The 20,118-nt window shown below is 36.0% G+C and overlaps 1 protein-coding gene across 3 annotated transcripts in view; it reads right to left on the bottom strand.

The window, feature by feature from the left end:
* The window catches only part of GRM5 (glutamate metabotropic receptor 5), a gene marked incomplete at both ends in the record, with an annotated part of 269,036 nt that overhangs the window by 55,365 nt on the left and 193,553 nt on the right, over window positions 1-20,118 (bottom strand). For all 3 annotated transcript variants that reach the window (XM_084292099.1, XM_084292098.1, XM_084292097.1), the window contains one exon: window positions 4,144-4,379. In XM_084292099.1, the coding sequence (XP_084148225.1) occupies window positions 4,144-4,379 (236 nt within the window). The remainder of the gene's footprint in view (window positions 1-4,143; window positions 4,380-20,118) is intronic.

The following is a 20,118-nucleotide window of genomic DNA, read 5'->3' on the forward strand; positions in this document are numbered from 1 at the left end:
TGAACTAAATGTATGTGAAGGGATGGAGACCTTTTAGAATTTGATAGAAATGAATGAATAAAAAATGCTTTAAGACTGTTTTCTCATATTCTCTCTCTATGGCTGATTTCATAATCTTATTTTCACAATCTTATTTTACATATCTTATTAAACTGCCTCTTCATTTCATAATATTACCCGTGTTTATTTACTTGCTGTTTAAATAAATTGTTGATATTGTTAACAATTTTTTTTATTGTTAACATTTTTTTTTCTACAACCAGATGATGTAGAATAATTCATTTTTTTTTTTTCCTCCAAAATAATGGTTATTGCTTTCTATATGGATGTTGTCATTTAATAATGACCTCATCTATCAACCTTGTATCTTTTTATAATTATCCCAAGAAGTAATAAATGGCTTGCCTTTTGGTGCAGAGATAGATTTTTATTTGTCTCCAGCATTCCTCTATAAGCTCAGTGTTTTTGGGATCCTGAGAAAGTCCTTAGCCTGCTTGTTTGTTTGTCTGTTTTTAATATGGAGCTGCTGGAGAAGAAAATGTATTTACGAAAGGTAAACTAAAGGGTACATTCCTGTTTTCTTATCAGGATAAATCTGAGACAACACTAACATATACATCACCATGCTGAAACTCTCAGGTCAGCCTACAAAATGCTTGTGACCATGGAGGGCAAGTTTCATCTTTATTCTAGTCCCCGTGTGAGACCCATGCTGGAGCAGTTTGCTCCTGATGGATGGACTCCATGGTACGGAGCCGTGTGGAGCAGTTCTTGAAGAGCTGCAGCCTGTGGACAGCCCCCACAGGCTCAGTTAGGGAAGGACGGCATCCTGTAGGAGGGACCCCATGTGGAGCAGGGGCAGAGAGTGACTGTGAAGGAGAGGTGCAGATCAGGGACTGACCACACCCCCCATTCCCCGTTGCCCTGCACCACTCTGGGGAAGGAGGTGGAAGAGAGTGGATGTAGGGGGAAGGTGTTTATAGTTTGCTTTTTGTTTTCACTGCGCTGTTAGTAGTTGGCAATAAATTATATTAATCTCTCTACACTGAGTCTGTTTTGCCAGCGATAGTGACTGGTCTCCCAGTCCTTATCTCAGCCCCGTAATTATTTTTTCCTTGTATTTTCCCTGTCCTTCTGAGGAGAGAGAATGAGAGAACGGCATGAGTGAGATTAAGATGTCCATCAGTTGTTAAACAACAGTCATTGAATATCATTTTCATGAATTTTGACCAATGATCTAGATCAAAATTAGAATGGTAAAATCGAGTATCGTGATGATCAACAATTCTCTGTGTGAAAACCTTGATTAAATGGACAGTTTTAATGGGCAGACTTATTGATTGCTGTGGAGTAGTGTCCTTAATCTGGGGAATTCTAGAACTGAATTAACATTGTTCTGCCCTACAGCAATGAGAAAGAATTAAAGCTATTAAAATCTTTATTTCTCTCTCTCTCTTTTATTTTTTTTTCCTTTTACTATAGTTATCATGGCCTAGCAGTGAATATGACAAGCTGAAGAAAAAGTAATTAGAACAATATATTTGGATTTTTTTTTCCTGTGATCATGATTTGCAAATCAGCACCACGTGATTCTTACACATTTCTTTGTGTGTTTGAAACTCCTGGGCTCTAGGAATCTCATTGAGCTGTGGCTCATTTAGGATTTCTTTGTGGGAAACCTTCCAGCAATAAATGCTGTTCCAAATGTGCTATCAAGCTTTATGATTAAGTTGTCTCATATCCACAACTGGATGACTTCATGTTTAAAATAACATCTCCCTGCACCCCTGAGATAACTTTTTTTTCAGCAGTGAATTTTATTTTAGGCACTATAAAAGACTCTGTAGGCACACGTTTCACACTTCTCAATCTTTCATATAAAACAGAAATTAGATTCTCCCAGTGTTGGTAAAAAGTAAGTAAAATAAAAGATACCCCCAAAAAGTCAATCTGAAATGTCACTGCTAATGCATCACATTGATAGAAAAGAGGTTTTTATTAGCTTGTAGCCAGTCATATCCACTGTACTGTTATCTCAGGAAAAATATCTACATTATTGTGGGGAGATCAATGAAATTTACTGCTCACTATGCAGTACCTGTCAATAGAGCAAATAAAACCTCTGTCATGCTGTGTTGGAAAGATAGCAGAAGAAAAATACTAGGGAAAAGATAGTTGAATGCTGAAGGTGTACACAGAGATTTTTTGATTCTTAGGTTCGATTTCCACTTCAGCCACAAACTTCCTCTACAGCCTTGTGCAAATCAAAAAAAAAAAAAAAAAAAAAAAAAAAAAAAAAAAAAGACTTATGAACCATAAGTGGGACTTGAGAGGGATTATACATGTGGGGGACTTTTTCTTGTGTAAATCCAAAACTTTAATCCTTAAAACCATTTCTTAGTCTCACAGGTGTGTGGAAATTATTGACGTTTTTAGGAGGAAATGTCCCTTGCGCCTTACAGCTGTGGTTGGGCTGATGTCCAACATGGGATGCCAGGACATCTACTATGGTATTCCCTCTGTCAAGTCCCCAGGGCCATTTTCTAGCCACAGCAAATCTGAAGGAAATCTGAAGGAAAACCTGTCATACTATAATTTAGGTATAACTTGGGTAAGGAGGGGGAGACTCAGGTTAATGCCTTAGACTGTCTGAAGAGCTTCAAAGCTACAACATTCACTTACCATCAGGACAATTGACCATTAGGTCCCTAAGCTTTACTTAAAAATACATACACATGGGCCCAGTCTTTTAATATGACCCTGTTCTTGCAGAAAACGAGTTTCATTTACAGGAACTCAGTGCTTTTCAATGGAATTCACCTCCTGCTGTGTAGGAGGACACTTAAAGAGACAGGCATTGATTTGGGGGTTGAAACCCTGGCTTCACTGAAGTCAGTGGGAGTTTCATCATTGACTTAATAGGCCCTCTATGTTTTTCCTATGGTTTTATCACCTTTGTTTTCTCTTCGTAATATAAGCAACACTTTCTCAAAAAAGGAAATGAAAGCTCTCCTCTTTTGTTTCCTTCATTTTCAAATTATTTGAAGCTTTTTCAGAAACTCAAATAATGGGAAAGTGAGCAAGGACTATGACAAAACATTCGTTTCACAGCCTTGTTGGTTTGTAGTATCATCTCAAGTGCATCGGAAAGCCTTAAAACCATTCATGCATCTGAAGATGCATGGAGAAATTCAGCATTATACGTGCAGTGACATTGACTACCTGCAAAACAGAGACACTGTGTCTGCTTGTAAGGCTTCTGCCTGTTTTTTCTGTGCTGTAAGACAACAACGTAGTATCTGCTGAGTTGGTGTCAGTGTCATCTTAAACTTCCATTGTAGCTTAAGGACTTACTTCAAGCAAATAAAGGAGGAAGTATGTTTCAATCAGAACTAAAAAGCTGTTACCCCTCAAGATAAAAATGAAATGGGGTGTTGCCTTAGTATTGCAAGGCATCTCATGAAATAGAGAGTAATTAATGGAAGTAATGCAAAAATTTTGAGAAGAAAAAAAAGAAAGCACCTTATCTTTCTGGGAAAAAAAGAAAAAAAAAGGTCAGTGTTTTGCAAAAATGACAAAATGTTGTGGCAGTTTTTTGTTAAAATCAGTACAATTTTATGAAAAATATCAGCTTAGTCAAAATGGCATTTCCTGAAATGACTCACATCTGAAAGAAAACTTAATTAAATCCTTCAAACCAACTAGTCTTCTGTCTGAAGTACACAAATGATCTTCATCATTACCATCTGGACTTATAATCTTTTGTGTATTAACTCTCTGATTGCTCTTGTGCCATAAAGAAATATAGCTAGACTTGTTTCAGAAAAGAAGCATTGAATTTTGGAGGACAAGACTTTTGAAAGTATTTAGATGACTGTAATGGCACACTAGCATCAAGATTTTCAAATTTAGAGAAGCATTAGTTGCTGAGGCGGTATCTATTTGTTTCTCTAGATACATAAATACTTTTAAAATCATGTCTTTCGTCCTTTTGTAAAAAGCCAGTGTTTCAATTCCAGCATCTTTGCTTCCAATCCCACTCACTATTCCAATCAGAGCAGTCAGTGTCAGCTCAACATGACCTGTTCACACCAGAACTTCAGTCACACTGGTTTATACAGAAAAAGTAATAAATTCACTTACTTGTGCAAGTCTTGTTGTATTTAGGGTTCTCTTGAGGGAACCCTTCCAAACGGCACTGGAACCTGTGCTGCCAAAATTCCTGAAACCATGGATTTCGGTGATTGGTTTCTGGCCGAAGCTGCAGGTAGTAATCATCAAACCATTTCACATCAGGAGACTGGAGCTTGATCGTTATTCCACCAACGGCTTCACGCTGATACCCATCTGTCACATCGTACCTGTCTGCCCAGCCATCACTGCAGGGATAAATGAAAGAGAAACATTGACAATTCAACGGAATAAGAAAAGAGCTTTCTCAAAAACAAAATTATGAGCCTAAGAGCACATACCCACACTTGTGATTCTGTGTTTAGTAAAGCACCTGCAATACTTCTGCTAGGATTCAGTATTTTTCTTTTCCTTATGTTTGCTTGTAACTGGCACCTTCTACTTAGATAAAATATTCCTCATCTTCTAGGTAATTGAAACAACATTACAAATCACAGATCCTGAAATCGGCTCTGTATAAACACAGCTCTGCATCACACAAAGCTCCTGTGAGCTCTGGGGAGAAAAATTGTGGAGTGTTTTAGTGACACTGGGTTGATTTTTCTCTTACCTGAAAGGAGATGACCTTGAGGACAGGATCTCTGACAGTGCTGAGAGGCAGTGAAACAAAGCACTGTGTTGCCGACTATGCCTCTACTGCACAGTGGGGCATGGAATGAAGAGCTAGAGGCAAATTTTGATTGAGTTGACACTGCTGAAGCAGAAATGCCAGCTAAGAGCTCAGCTGCTGTTATAGTACAGCATCACATCTGAAAATATAAATCCTCTCTGCAGACATGACTAATGAAGTTGGGCAAAGCATTATGCAGATGTCATGTTTTTCTCCTGTTTCTTGGTTGTTGGTGGTTGGAGTATTATGGATCTTGTGTGGTACTGTACCACACATAGAATTTTAATCCCCTTTGGTTAACCTCTCTGCTTGCAACACTCTGACCACAAGTAGCTAACAGCAGTGACTGAAAACCCAAATCAAATAAAATGTCCCAAACATCTTAGGGTAATTCCCCTCTGGTTCCATAATGGAGTTCCATGGAAGTACTGACATTTATTAAGTTTCACTCAGCTCTATTAAAAATATGCATATCTCATTAGAGCAATGCAGAATTCTGTTCTTTTATCAAGAGCATGATATTTCAGATTATCAAAAGCCCCAGGTCTTACAGTCACAGAACTGTAGAATAGTCTCAGATTCTTTTTTACTTTTTTATTTTTTTGTTCTCTAGAAAGGCACTGATGTTAATGATTGTAGAGAACACCTTTAAATAGTAAAGGTTGAATAACTGAAGGATTAAAAACAAAACAAAACAAAACAAACAAACAAAAAAACCACCTACCTTAATTTAATTTATTTTAAAACTTCATGCATTTTTCAAAGGTAGCCCTAACTATTTTAAGCTAGTCATGGAGTAACTGATGAAAGTGACCTTTAACTGTATCATTCTCTTGTTCTATTTTGATCATCTGATTTCTGGTTTAAACTTTGCTCCTGTATTTCAGATCATGCATTTCAGTCTGCTGCAGTCACCTAGCACATTCTATATTCTCTACATGTAGACTCAGCTGTCATCACACAGTGCAGGAGTCAAGACCTCAGACAGGGACCCCTTCTGCACAAGACACTATTGTCATGAATCCTGGACCCTTGATTACATCTCACAAACACAGCTGCAATGTCAGTAAATAAAAGTTTCAGCAGTGCAAAAAGTAATATCCAATATCTGAAAGTAAAAGGAAGAGACTACTAAACATGCTTTAGATTTTAAATGTACTGATTTACTCAGCACAGAGGAGTAAAATACACATTCGTGAAAGGAGAGATGAACACTGATTTTCAGCCTGAATACAGCATTTGGAAAATTTACTTTTAAGTTTAGATCCACTTAGAAATGTTAATGTTAGGAAGTCAATTAACAGGAGTTAATGTTCCCAAACGATCTCAGGAGGCTCACTATAGGCAAACAGTTTCCACCCTCCATCAGGACTCTGTAGTTGTCAAAGACTTAGCACTTTTTATAGGTTATTTAGTGATAAAAACTTTAGATTTTTTTTTATTTTTTTATTTTTTTTTTTAACATATGAATGATTTTACCTTTTCTTTGAAACATTTATCTTAAGCTGTTTTATTCATCCTCACAAAATCTGACAGGTTTTATGAGTGCAGGAAGCGATAGATTTTCTGTAGGTTTAAAAAAGTATTAATACTGAATGGAATTTGACAGAAATAGAGCTGTGCTGTCAGTATCTGCGTTTTATGAGTTCCCACATAAACAACTTAGAAACTGTTTTCCTGTAATTAATTTCTTTATCATTTTTCAGAGGAATAGCTTTGTAGACCTAATCCAGCAGAGTGCTTTAAAATTTATAGTATTACTTTAGAATAGTTATCTCCTCTAAGAAGATTTGCAGCAGAGATATAATTTTAAAACTTTAAGTTATTAAAAAGATAGAAATAACAGCTTCAAATTGCATAACTCTTCTTCTCAACTTTTTCCACAGAAGGACTTTTTCATTCAACAGAGCTGCTTTTCATTCAGATAAGTATTTTAGCTCAGCTTCTTGGGCCAGAGGCTTTTGGGAGGCTTATATAAAAGATTTACTCAAAGTGTGCATTGTAGAGACAACAATGTAGAAACAACAATACCTCAGACAGACAAGGTAGCAAAGCAAACACTAGACGAATGCCTTAAAAGCCAGTGAAAGTGGTTTGCATAAAAATGCAAAGGCACCAGTTGTGTCTGATATTTTAATTCTGCATCCATATTATAGTAACAATGCTTATGGGATGTCAAAAAACAGGATGATATAGCAGTGTTTGTCAGATGCCTTTGCTATTCTATGAACTCAGCAGGGTTGTGAAGGTGAGGGAGAAGAGAAAAGGTGTGTCCTTACTTTGATACAGACTTCATAGTCCCTCCTTAGAACTTCTTTCTTCTCCTAATGACTTAATTGTACTGCAGTAGCTGGTGAAAACATTATACTCCATTGGTTGCTGTGTCATCACTAAAATATGCTGGTTCAATTGGAGAAAGTTTTGGAACCCAAAACTAGCTGAAAGGAGGAGCTCCAACAAAACCCTGGTTTAATCTCCACTGTCACCCAAAGAAGTGGACTTTCTGTAAGCAGTGGACTATGTAGGATATTTAGGTAAATAAATGTTTAAGAACAACTTCATTATAGGTGGTTAAAAAAGTCCAGGTGAACAGTACTCCAGTAATGATATGAAAAGGTCCAAACAGCTTAAGCAGGACTTGAATGTCCTTAACAGATCATTACACAGTCTTCCCACCACACCCCCTCTCCCCTTGCATGGGCTGTGCTTTTCAGTCTTATTCTGATTTACCAACCTCTTGATACTTTTCACTTATGCCTTTGTGCATATATGCTTGTAGTTTGAAATGGAGCATTTGACTCTTACGGAATCATAGAATCATTATCTCACTTTTCTCTTCATATGACCACAAATTAACTTTCCTTGAAGACATCTAATAGTTTAGCCATTGCTTTTGTTTTACAAGCAAATGAATTAGTTGGTTTGTTTGTTTGTTCTCCTAACATATGTCCCTGCCATCACAGCGAGTTGCAAAGACCAGCAGTCATCTTCAAGTGTAACACAAAAACATGTAATTTGAGATTTAGGGTCATCCCTTTATTTTTTCCATATTATTCTTTTCAAGTAATACAAGACCCTGTTAGAAGAGGCAAGTTATTTAAAGGCGTTGTCCCATTCTGAATGGGTACTTCCCTAATGTATGTCATGATTGCTGTACTAGCAAGTTTTACACAAGCTTGAATTGTAAATTTAGATTTTAAACTACAACATGGAATTTTAAACAGGGCAGCGTAGTCTGGCAACTTACAGTGTGTCTGTGCCTGTTCAGGCTGATGTGTCAGTATGTGAGCCACCCAGCGTAACCTGATAAACAGGGATTGCGAGGTTATAGAGAATAGATAATCCATTTCTCATCCTTGGGGAAATGTTGCGTGTATCCATATCACCATAGACAGTATCTTTCTCTATCATATATAAAACCTTCCAATTACAAACCACTCTTGAGTAATTTATTCCCACACTCAACTACATTTATGAGCAGAATGCTGTTTCCCATTATGCAATAGAATGATTCTGACTGTAGCTTACAGCCATTATTTCTTATTCTATTCAAGAGATGAAGAACAGACTCAAAGTCAGCCAAATACCTCCTCCTTATATCAGTCAGTGCAGTGTAGGTGCATTCTCAACTTCACAGGTGAGACTTATATCTATAAAGATATCTTTGCAGTCAAAGAGAGCATTTTATACACTAGAGAAAAAATATATTCCTCCAGCTCTAGTACAAATATGCTTCTATGGATTCTATCCTTGACTTTCTCCACTATATCTCCACAAACTCTCTTCTCTGAGAATTATCTCCCATTGCAAAGGGAATAAACTGAATATCACCTCATAACCTTATGTGCCATTAGTTCTAACATTGTCTTTATTGAGCTAATGAACCACCTCACTCACATTTCTAACTTTAATGTTTAGAGACAGATATTTTAGTAGCAGAATATTCCTAAAAGCTGGAAACGGTGATATCAGAGCTGAAGAATAAAAGACATTTTCTTGCACCAAAACCTGAATTATTTACCTCTGCAATTGTTCTATGTACCAGAAACAGGTGTTGTTGTTTTTTAACTGATGGGCAAATGTTCTTAATATGATCCCACCTAGACTTAAAGATAGAGTTGAGTAGGAAGAAACCTTACTGTGAAATGAGGCAGTATTTGCACAGCTGCAGCACCAAACCTAAAAGCCCCTTGCTGAGATATCTGTCAGGTGTAAGTGGTAATGAATATATCTCATTCATCAGCTTGTCCAGATTTGTCAACAAGAAGTTGTCACAAAGATGACTATGACATGCGCAGATCTGGCTGGTGTTAATATTACACTCACATCTAGCTCAGTGGGGAGTTGTCTTTCAGGATTGTGGCATGTTTTCCCTTGTCCAGTTCTTTTGTGTTTGTATTTTTGACAGTCATACTAATGTCTGGTGCACTTTCCTTAATGACTTGCTGTGTGATATAGGATAATATCTATACTATATTAAATAAAATATATCATTGTTAATCATGTTAGAAGTGTTATGAAGAAGTCATCGAAAAGGTAGTTAATGACTATACAGGCAATTCATTCAATATGCATGGTGGTGATGGCTGCTTTGGGCTTATACAATACAGTCAAGAAATTCCTAACCCTCTTGAAAGGGGTTTACAAAAAGGTGAAGTGAGCCATTCCCTGTAAGCAATGAGCTAAATATTTAATGCAGAAAATGTCTTGGAAAAGACAGAATGGACGTTGCTCTAAAACCACTTCACATCTACTTGATATTTAGCGTTATGATCAGCCACACGGAATATGTTACTGATGTCAATCTGATTATCTTGAGTAAAAGGGATTTGCAGAGCTGATTGATACCTTCCATAGCACTAGCAAATTATTAGAGTTGCACATTACCGTAAACAGGTCAAAGGAAGAGAACTACTGCCAGCTTAAGCTAACCACTTTATTGTGAGAGGAAGAGTAAAGAAAGTGTTGGCTTGCAGTTTGGTATGGGGAGAAAGCTTCCAAAGACAAATTTAGGACAGCTTTTAGTATCAAACAACTGGAAAAGCAAGTGGTTAGCACAGTTAACAGTAGCAACAGAAGTAAGGTGTCAGTGAGGAAGTGGGAAGGTGGAGGACAGGCTTGTGGAGGACAGGCTTGATTGAATTAGCTGTAGATTCACAGCTTGAAATAATAAACACAATACTAGGAGAGTGATGTGATAACTGTATTCAAGTATATAAAAAGCTGCAGCAGAAAGACCATAATTTGTTTATCATCTTGATGTAAGCATGCATGACTTCACCTGGAAGGAGGAAGATTTAATTTAAACACCAGAAAAATGTTCCTCACATTAAAGAGAATAATGGACTAGAATAGGTTGCAGATTCAGGGTGAGGGAGAGGGGGGAGGAAGGAGTGTGTCAATGAACTAGTGAGGCAAACATCAATCTGACAGAAATGGCCCTGCCTTGAAAAAGGGAGGACAGTTAGCTACCTATCTACATCTGTTCTGCCCTGTATTTGTATTAGTTTATGTTAAGGTTTGACACATCTAGGAATGCTGATTGCATAAAAACCCAGTGGATTAGAATAAAGAATGCAAAGAAAATTAAAATACTGCCTCTCCCTCACAATTTCCCTAGCTTCTCATGTCATTTTGTCTTGTTTCTTTTCTCATTATTGCATTTTTTTTTCTCTCTCTGCAGTTGCTGTGTGAAGCATCAACAAACAGCAAAAATTGATTTAGGATTAATCATGTGTTTGACTGTACACATAGCTAACTCCAGTGATGCAGCCAGAGTACTCAGGGGTGTGAAAGGGGCTCATGTCTGTGCCCAGCACTCAGAATTCCTCTTCTAAAGAGAAATTACCCATCCAGAATAACACTTCCTTAAGTGCAAGATGAAAGAAATGGAAAAAAAAAAATCTCCTAATTAGAGCCAGCTAACATTTTACAGAGTTGAGATATTTTATACGAAAAGTCATTTCTCTTCCTCCCTTCCCCCCCATCCCCTGGATTAGAAATCCTTCTTTATGTTACATTTTTAATTTTCTCTCTTCTCAAAATTACTCTAAATGAAAATTATACTGTTTTATCTCCTGTTTTTATTTTTGTTGTTTTAGTTTTATTTATTTATTTATTTATTCTGTGAAAGGAAGGGGTTTAGATATATTTTTCAAGCAGCACTATCTTTCAGTATAATTCAGTTAATCCTTTGTGTTTTTAAAACAGAAAATAAATTCTATATTCTCTAATTTAAGCACTTCGGCTAAAACTCTGAAGTAAACACAGGTTTGGCAGTTTCAGACTACCCACTCATTTCTGAATATCATAATCTACAATTCTGTATTATTGTCCCTGTTATAAAGGAAGTCTCAACTCAATCTGAATTTTGTAATATTTATAAAACAAATATTTATAAAAGGTATAAAAGGCAAGTAAACAGTGCTGGGTGTGCAGGGAGTCTATGCTCCACCAACACGCACACGTGAACATCAAACATTCTAAATATATAGAACATCGCTTTTACATACTAAACCCAAGTATGCCTATACATACGTACAATCAGGAAAAGTAACAAACAATCCTCCAAGTTCCATGACTCAACAGTCTCCATTTTCCACTCCTTTTCTTGATTACATACAAGTCTCCATTTTCCATTCCCTTTGAACAATATATCTTGCTTTAAGTTATCGAGCAACTCGGTCTTCAGGCCTTATGTATCCCATTCTTCCCGAATTGAAGAAAAGCATATCCATCTCATTTTCAAGGCCAATGAGGCCTGGGTCAAAAGGCATGTCCAGGTCAACAGGGGGCGCAACAGCAAAAGCCTTTGATGGCTGTAGCAGCAGAGGGGCCAATGGCGTAGCAGTCGGATCAGTAAATGAGCCCGCAGATCCCTCAGTATCTGGCAAACCACACATTTCTGACTGTGGTCTCACATGGCTCTTTAAGGCCTCACAGATTGCTCGCCAGATGCCGAGCAATCCCACCGCAACCTTGTCATTTAGTTGCAGAGTCCCACACCATGACCCCAATTTGGTCCCATATTTCAAGCTCATAAACTGTCTGATTGTTAATAAGGAGAATAAGCTGTAAGGTTACCAGGACAGTTTTTGTTTCCAAGGACGTATGATTCCTCATAATATGCAACTGCTTACCAGCGAGGGGCAGTTGTGTGTGCGGGTCCACTTCTCTCAGCTTGAGCTTCTTCCCAGTGACTTTCTGTGCGAGCTTCTTTGAGCGTTTTGCTGAGTTTGGCCGAACCTATCTTCATGAGGCAATCAATTTGCCTGTTTCTGTCCTGGTCTCCATTCTGCTAGCCTGTTCCTTTTCATTCATTCCTTCTTTCTACTTCTTTATTGATGATATAACTTCATCGTGTTGCCATTTTTTTTTGTTTTGTTTTGTTTTGTTTTGTTTTCATCTCGAGGACACGATGGACTGGTGTCCTTTTACACCAGTGGGATACAGCATAGAAAGTTGGAAATATGACCACTGGTTTATTCCATTAAGTAACTCACTGTATCAAATACAACTTTCTAGTTATTCATTCTGGATAAACTATTATCAACTACAATAAAATGGCATGAGTCAATAACAGTAAGCCGGGAAATGCAGCTTTAGGATCTGTGCAAAAGCTCCCTGGAATATTAAGTGTACATTTCTCAACCACTGCTTCTAAAATTAGACAAAATGCTAAGATATACATGTATACAACAAAAATAGACTCCCCACCCTCCCTTTTGTAAACATTTCTATTTATTTTCTAAATTGAAAATGCAGCAGTATCTTGGGATCAGTTGGGCTGATTTCTTTTTCTCTTAGGTCCCCCCCCCTTCAATCTATAGTTAATGCTATTACAGTTAATGAGTGCATTCATTAGGCTGTACACTGGTCTTTTTTGTTATGCAAAAATCTGTTTACAGGCCACATAATGATGATGGAAACTGCTGTTCTGCCCATGTGTAATCATTCTCCTGCCAAAAAGTCTGACCAATAGCATTTGAGAATATATTTGAGAATTTTTCTTCTCCTATGTAGGGGTTTGTTGACTGAGTGGCTGTCTTTAATTTTTCCTTCCTTTTTTTTTTTTTTTTTTCCCCTCTACTTTTTTATTTTTTTTTCCTTCTATATCTTAAAAGCTCTAAAAACATTAAAAAGTCCTCATGCTCTTCTGCAAAGTGCTGCCAGTTTACAAAGGTAAATTTGGTTAAATAGTGGTTGTGGGGAGAAATTGCTCATGGTGAGCAGCTGTAAATTGTTGCATTTAGATGAATTCATTTTATATTATAAATGGGAATTCTTGTCTTGCTGCCCTGCCTGTTTTTGTTTGTTTGTTTGTTTGTTTAGATTGTAACTCTTAGTCTTTGTCTGCTTTTTCACTTTTTTTTTTTTTTTTTTTATGCAGATTATAAAGATAAATGAATTTAAGGGTAATTCAAAGGAAAGAAGTTAAGTGGCTATTTTTACGCAGCATGACACAGTGTTTTCTACAAGATGATATCTAGAAGTAACTATGCAGTGAATTTGGCAAATACCTTGCACAGGAGAATACTGGTACTAATTACTTGCTGAGTATCCAAACTTCCCCGAGATGAGAAAGGTTGTGATGGCAATTTGCAAGATTGGTAGTCTATAGCAACATCTAATTTACATGAAAACAGAGTTTTACAGCTGTCTGCATCAGTACTTCAGATCCGCACAGTAATTCAGCCTGACTGAAATTTTTCTGGTCTACAGAAAAATATACTTTGTTTTTAGTGTATGATGCCACTTCTTCATGCTTGCAATTTTTATAGCTAGTCAGACTAACTGGAGGATGTTGTACTCAGACATATCATTTGTATGGGCCTTTCCTTGAAATTGAAGAGATCTAACTGGATGTTACCCCTTAAAACACTAAAGATATTCAATTTGTGATTTTTTTTTTCTGTTGATTCCTGAATAATTCTTTGATGAGCAGAAGGTAAATATCAAATATATTACCACAATGAAAGGTATTTTGGATGCCTAGACAACTTTACAAGCTCTTAAAGTTGTTTTTTTTCCTAAGATCTAATGTAAATCTGTGCTGAAATTTAAGTCCTTCACTTCTGTAAAGGTTGTTTTTTGCCCTTTTTTTTTTTTTTTTTTTTTTTTTTTTTTTTTGAGCAATCATTTGCATAGGCTTTCAGGCTTGTCTAGACTAAATAAATCCAGTTCATCCCACCTTTCTTTTAAATAGATTTTTTCTAGACTTGCTATTATTCTGGGTCTCCTTCTTCTTGAAAGTGACCAGCTGGTCCTTGTCTTTGCAGACACAGTGCACAGTGCTTTGAAAGCACTAACAATCAGTCAATAATGTGTCCTCGCACTCGATGGGGACACCAGTGAACACCAAAGTGAGAAAGAACTTAATGGGCTAAGAATGGGAAGGATTGATTCTTCATCTGGGATCTACATAGACAAGGACATAGTAGCTTGGGACATTCTCGTACTTGTGTACACTGAAGTCAGCAGGCAGTTCCTTTATGGTTCCCAGTAGGAACCACTAGACCTTCAAAAATAGAGTCAGAAGAGGAAGAAAGCTTGATGATTTTAAGCTCAGATCCTTGAAGTACATTTTCCAAATATGGCTGAAGTTTCTCTTTTCAACAATATTAAAGCTGTTGACTCATATTTATAATTCACTCTAAGCTCCTCAAACTGCAAACGTCTCATAATGACAGCCTAATAAAACACCGCTTACATAATGTCAGCAGCAGCAGCTAAGAAAAACAGGAAAGAAAAAATGGTTCATCTATAAAACATTTCAATCAAATAAGTGTTAGTATTGTGAACACTAGCAGAAATGAAGATTTTCCATCTTCCCCAGAATGCCTGAATTCTGTATGGCATCTCAGACATTAAAACATCTGCAATGCAATGTTATGCATCTATTAAGCCTGTATAAACAAATGCCAAAAAAGTCATGCCCAGAAGTTGGGTCTTGGTAGAAATGAAGAAAAAATTGACTGTCTTGAAACACTGTCACAAATCCATTTTATATGCAAACCATCCCCCCCAAATGGAACGAGCATTAGGATGACCTTGTATGCAGGAGGATCCTCAGTTGTAAGGATCCTGCTCTGGCAGCACAGCATGATTTATTGAATTTCCTTGCATAGACTGCAAGGATTTTTCATTATAAAAGAGTCCACCAGGAGAAAAATATCATATTCTGTATCAGAATTAGCTTTTATGAATGATTTACTGGGGCTGCCATTAATGGAATGATTCTCCATTAGACATCCAGGTATTGCTTTTATGTATATGTAACAACAGTCTTTGTAATAAATTCAATTGTAGTTATAAGATTAAACAGATAACTGAGACAGCCTTATTACTTAACAGATACTTCAGAAATGGGTAAAAAAATGATCTGAATAAAACCGTGCACTTTCTTGACAGAAAATGCAATATATATATAAATGTATGTATAGATGTATATATAGATCTGTATATTTATATTTCTTATGAGTATATATTTGCAGCATTTTTCTCTTAAAATATATCACGCAACATTTCTATACAGTACTTATTATGTGCTTTGTTGTAGAGAGTTCTGAAATTGTTAAAACTATCATAACATCATGAAGTATAATTTAAAAGAATATTTGAGATATTGTTTCTATAGAAGAATATTTTTAATCATAACTAATATACTTAATTTTTAGGCATACAAATCAGGAAACAACATGAGTGAATCAGTACATATGTGTGTGTCTACGTGTTCTAAAATGGTGCAAACATTAAACCGTGAGTTTAAAAGACAAAATAAAATTTAAATTAAAAAATAAATTTCACATGTTTTATCAGATATTTTCAATAATACGTAATGTATTAGAACTAACCCTTCTTATTACTTTGGATAGAGTTTGACTAATAATAACAAATTAGAAATGTAGGGGTAAATCTTAATCTCACACACATGTACTAATAAATGGGACATGAAACAAAAAGGTAAAGATGATATGTTAACACTTTTATTTGTATTTTTAGCATTTATTTTAAAACCATACATAACTGTAAAGGTTTCACTAGTTTAACAGTGAGTTAAGCAGATTCTCATCTATTCTTATAAGGAGAGCTACAGTTCTTAAATGTCCAGACATAATAAGTCAAGAGACTAACATCAAATTGGCAGTTATACAATAGATTGAAAGTTTTGTGTACAAAGTTTTTGAGACGACAATGTTATGTATTTTTTTATAGAAAAAATAAGTTGTTTAAAGGTAATGATTGCATTAATTAGCACCCAATTAATAATAAAATATAAATAAAGGAATATTCACAGCCCCCCAATGAATCAGTAATTTTTTTTTTTTTTTTTTTTTTGAGAAAAATGAGAAGGAAACCAACTCAGACCTAGAATAATGATCCAAGCAGGGTAGATATGCTGAAATCCTATTCCTGCTGAAATAAGCTGGAGCTTTGCTACTGTCATAAGTCAGGACTGCATTCCTAGCTCTGTGATAAGATCGGGACATTACCATCTAATTAATTCAGTGCCTACCTTTAAGTAACATAACTGGTATTAGCACTCACATTGGTGATACCATTCATGTTGGTATTACCTGTAGAATAACTCAGATGTCAGAGGTGATAAACATAAATTCTTTCAGTCAACTGTTTGAGGATCCCAAAGAACACTTTAATGATTATCAGAGGAGGAACATCGCAAAAAAGGTGCTTTGTTGACTGAAGGAACAAGTTGAGTCAAAAACCTTGTAGACTGAGCATTTCATCACTGGCCATACAGCTCTCAAAGCCAGTTTCTTCTTGAAAAGAGTGTATCATAATAAATGTGCTGAAATGACATAGCTAATCTATAATATATACATCACGAGATATGTCAAGCCTGAACTAAAACATTCTTTGCTGCAGCAAATTACAAATTTCTTCTGAGACTCACAGCAGGCATCCACAGGAATACATTCATATCTGGTTGGTGTAAATAATGTGAAAACAAAGACTGGTATCATTTGCTACATATTTTCTTTTGCTGAAGTGGCTTGTATTTCTTTCTGCAGAAAGCGTATTTAAAAGCATTCTTTTCAAAAGACAACACATATCTATGCACTCAGGCTGTTTTACTTCAACTACTTGAGTTGACTACATTTTAAGTGAATGTAATTCCCACAATAAGGCATTGACTTGATTTCTTTGTTGATGTCCACACAAGCAAGACACATTTAGTATCATAAAAATACGAAGCCTACTTTACTGTACCCAAACCAAAGCACACAAAGCCCAGCATTCTGTCCCTGATAGTATGCAGTACAAAATTCTTGTACTCAGTCAAGACCCAAAATAGAATTGGATGGTTTTAGCAAATGCCAACTCATATTCTCCTACCATTTTACTGACTGAGGATTTATGTCATTATCATAAACCACCAGAACTCTGATGTAAAGTGGTCTTTAGGCACATGAGATGATTCCAGTTTGGGGTGAAGTGTGTAGGTCAAAGAGATTTTCCCCTAAATTACTTCAAAAATAAAGGAAATGCAGGAAATCTTAAAAAACGTGCAACCAGTGAGACACAAAATTCACACTGAGAAGAACTTTTCTGCCTCCTTTATTTTACAGAGTTGTCAGAATCTGGTCTTAACAAAAATAAACATGAAGCCCAGGGGTGATCTGCACCCTAGGTGAGTAATTGTGTTCTGCATAAGAAATTTGCTTAAGATGTGAGTAGCCAATGTAAAAATTTGAAACCAAATGTAGTCCAGAAAAAAAAAAAAAAAAGCTTAAGAATTAGATCAGATGGTCTCACATGAAGTCAAAATGTGCCATCTATGGAAGTGATTGACCCCCTGTACTCGGCTCCAGTGAGGCTGCACCTTGAGTACTGTGTTCAGTTTTGGGCCCCTCGCTACAAGAAGAACATCAAGGTGCTCAAACGAGTCTAGAGAAGGGTGACGAAGCTGGTGAGGGGTCTGGAGAACAATTCTTATGAGGAGCGGCTGAGGGAGCTGGGATTGTTCAGTCTGGAAAAGAGGAGGCCCAGGGGATGACTTTATCGCACTCTACATGTACCTTAAAGAAGGATGTAGTAAGGTAGGAAGAACTTTACTGAAAGGGTTGTTAGGCATTGGAATAGGCTGCCCATGGAAGTAGCTCAGTCACCATCCCTGGAGGTCTTTAAAAGACATTTAGATTTAGAGCTTAGTGATATGGTTTAGTGGACTTGTTAGTGTTAGGTCAGAGGTTGGACTAGATGATCTTGGAGGTCTCTTCCAACCTGGATGATTCTGTGATTCTGTGATTTTTGATAATATCTTCATCTAACTATAAGTCTGAAAAAAATAAAGGATTAGTATAGGACTCAGCATACTTTGGGTGAAACACTACTGTGTGCTTGCTCTCATGCAAAGTCTTTAAGACATCATAATCAGGTTTTAGGTTTCAGAACTGTGGCTATGGTTACCACCAATGAATACACGTGAAATGTATCAGCATCTCCATGTCTCTGCAAACAGACTTGTCGCAAAAAGTACACATTCTTCTGGGATAGTTTTATTTATTTATTTATTTTGAGCTAAAGATGTGACAGAAAAGGCACAGAAAAAATAGTGGTTTTGGTTTACAGAAAAACTAAGCAGGTTATTTATAAACTTTAGATATTAGTTCTGTGGTACAGTAACACAGCATTTTTTTCTTTGACAGGAGCTTTCAAAAATTGTATTGTAAAGTACGTTCCAGAACTGAGTTATATACAGATGTATAGGAATGACATAAATTTTAGGAAATAGTGATGCAAAGTGAAAAACTGGTTCTTTTTAGTAAAATTAATTTTAACTTAATGAAGTGCATACTCTTCTATAATGCAATTGTATTTCACAGGGGATGTTGGATAAGTGACATTTGAGAAGTACCTTTTAAACAGCGTTATGCAAGGCAGTATGATTCCATCTGGAATTTTTTCTTACTTTTCTTGTTGTATCCAGGCCTTTGACGTACTAAACCAATAATAAGTTATGATAATAGAGTATAGCCTATCATGACTTATCAGTTAATTCATAGCAAGGCCTTCTTCCATTACAGCTGAGTAACTGAAAGGTCTCTAACTAATACAGTAAATTATGTGGTTCGAGTATACAAATATATTTTCCCACTATTCCTCTGTAAATAACTGTAAGAATGGATCCCTTGTTTAAAATATGTTGTATACACATATTTTAACGCCATTTAGTGCCCTTTCATTCAGCGTTCATACCGAAGTCAAGGGCAAGACTCTTAATGTCGTCAGCTATTTATCACTGGCTTCATGGGCAACTCAAACATTGTTGCTGGGAGTAGTTGCATGAATCTATTTCTGAGAGTGTGTTTGAACCAAACCTTAACATGAATATTCCAGGTACTGGAAAATTGGTTCCACTTCTAATGGATCAATTGTATGCTTCAGAAACTTGATTGTCATCAGTCAGTATGAACTAACAGCAACATGGGCTCTATACATATGCTTTGTTTTTCTATATCTTAATTTTCTAGTTGTCTAGGCCAATGATTTATAGTTTTAGTTCGGTGTCTACTATATTCTAGCTATTTCATGAAAGATTATGGGAATATTTCTTTACCATTATAAATACTAAGGAAATAAAATCAAATATGTTTGTCAAAAGAAAAAGTAATCGTTCAAAGCCAGACACAATATAATGATCTGAATCCATATCCATGTTGCCAAGCAACAATTTACAACTAAGTAAAAGTAAATATAAAAGGAAATATTACAGTGGAAATCTATTCCACAGCAGATGATTAAACCATGTTGAACATTAAACATATTTTCCTTAAAGACAGCCTCAAGAGATATTCTTGTGTTTCACTGGCATAAAAGAGATATTAATTAAGGACATGTATTTGCTTTATTAGCTACATATGCATGAGAAAAGGTATATTTCTGTTCACATTGAGAGACATCTAAAAGTTTAGTAGAGGGAACCCACATGTCAATTCTAATTCATTTTCATTTCCAAGTCTTTTGGAATATGTATTCTAGATCAGTTAATCTCAATCAATTTGCAACAGAAGTTGTTCTGACTTTTTTACCATCTAACCCTTTCAGCAAAACTCTGTCTCACAGTAGCAAACATGCTAGTCTAGCTAGATATTTTAAATGTCTTTATTGATATTTTGAAAGCAACTCTATCATGATTAAATAAAAATTGATTATTTCAACAAGAGTCTTTGATTATTTTTAAATGTATGTTTTTTAAAATAACATTTACTGTAAGACTAGAGTTCTTTTATTATTTTTTCCCTCTTTATTCTGCATTAAAGATTGTCCTATGTACTCTAACAAACCAGAATAAT

The sequence above is a fragment of the Netta rufina genome, assembly GCF_964035555.1.
Source record: "Netta rufina genome assembly, chromosome: 1".
NCBI lineage: Eukaryota > Metazoa > Chordata > Aves > Anseriformes > Anatidae > Netta > Netta rufina.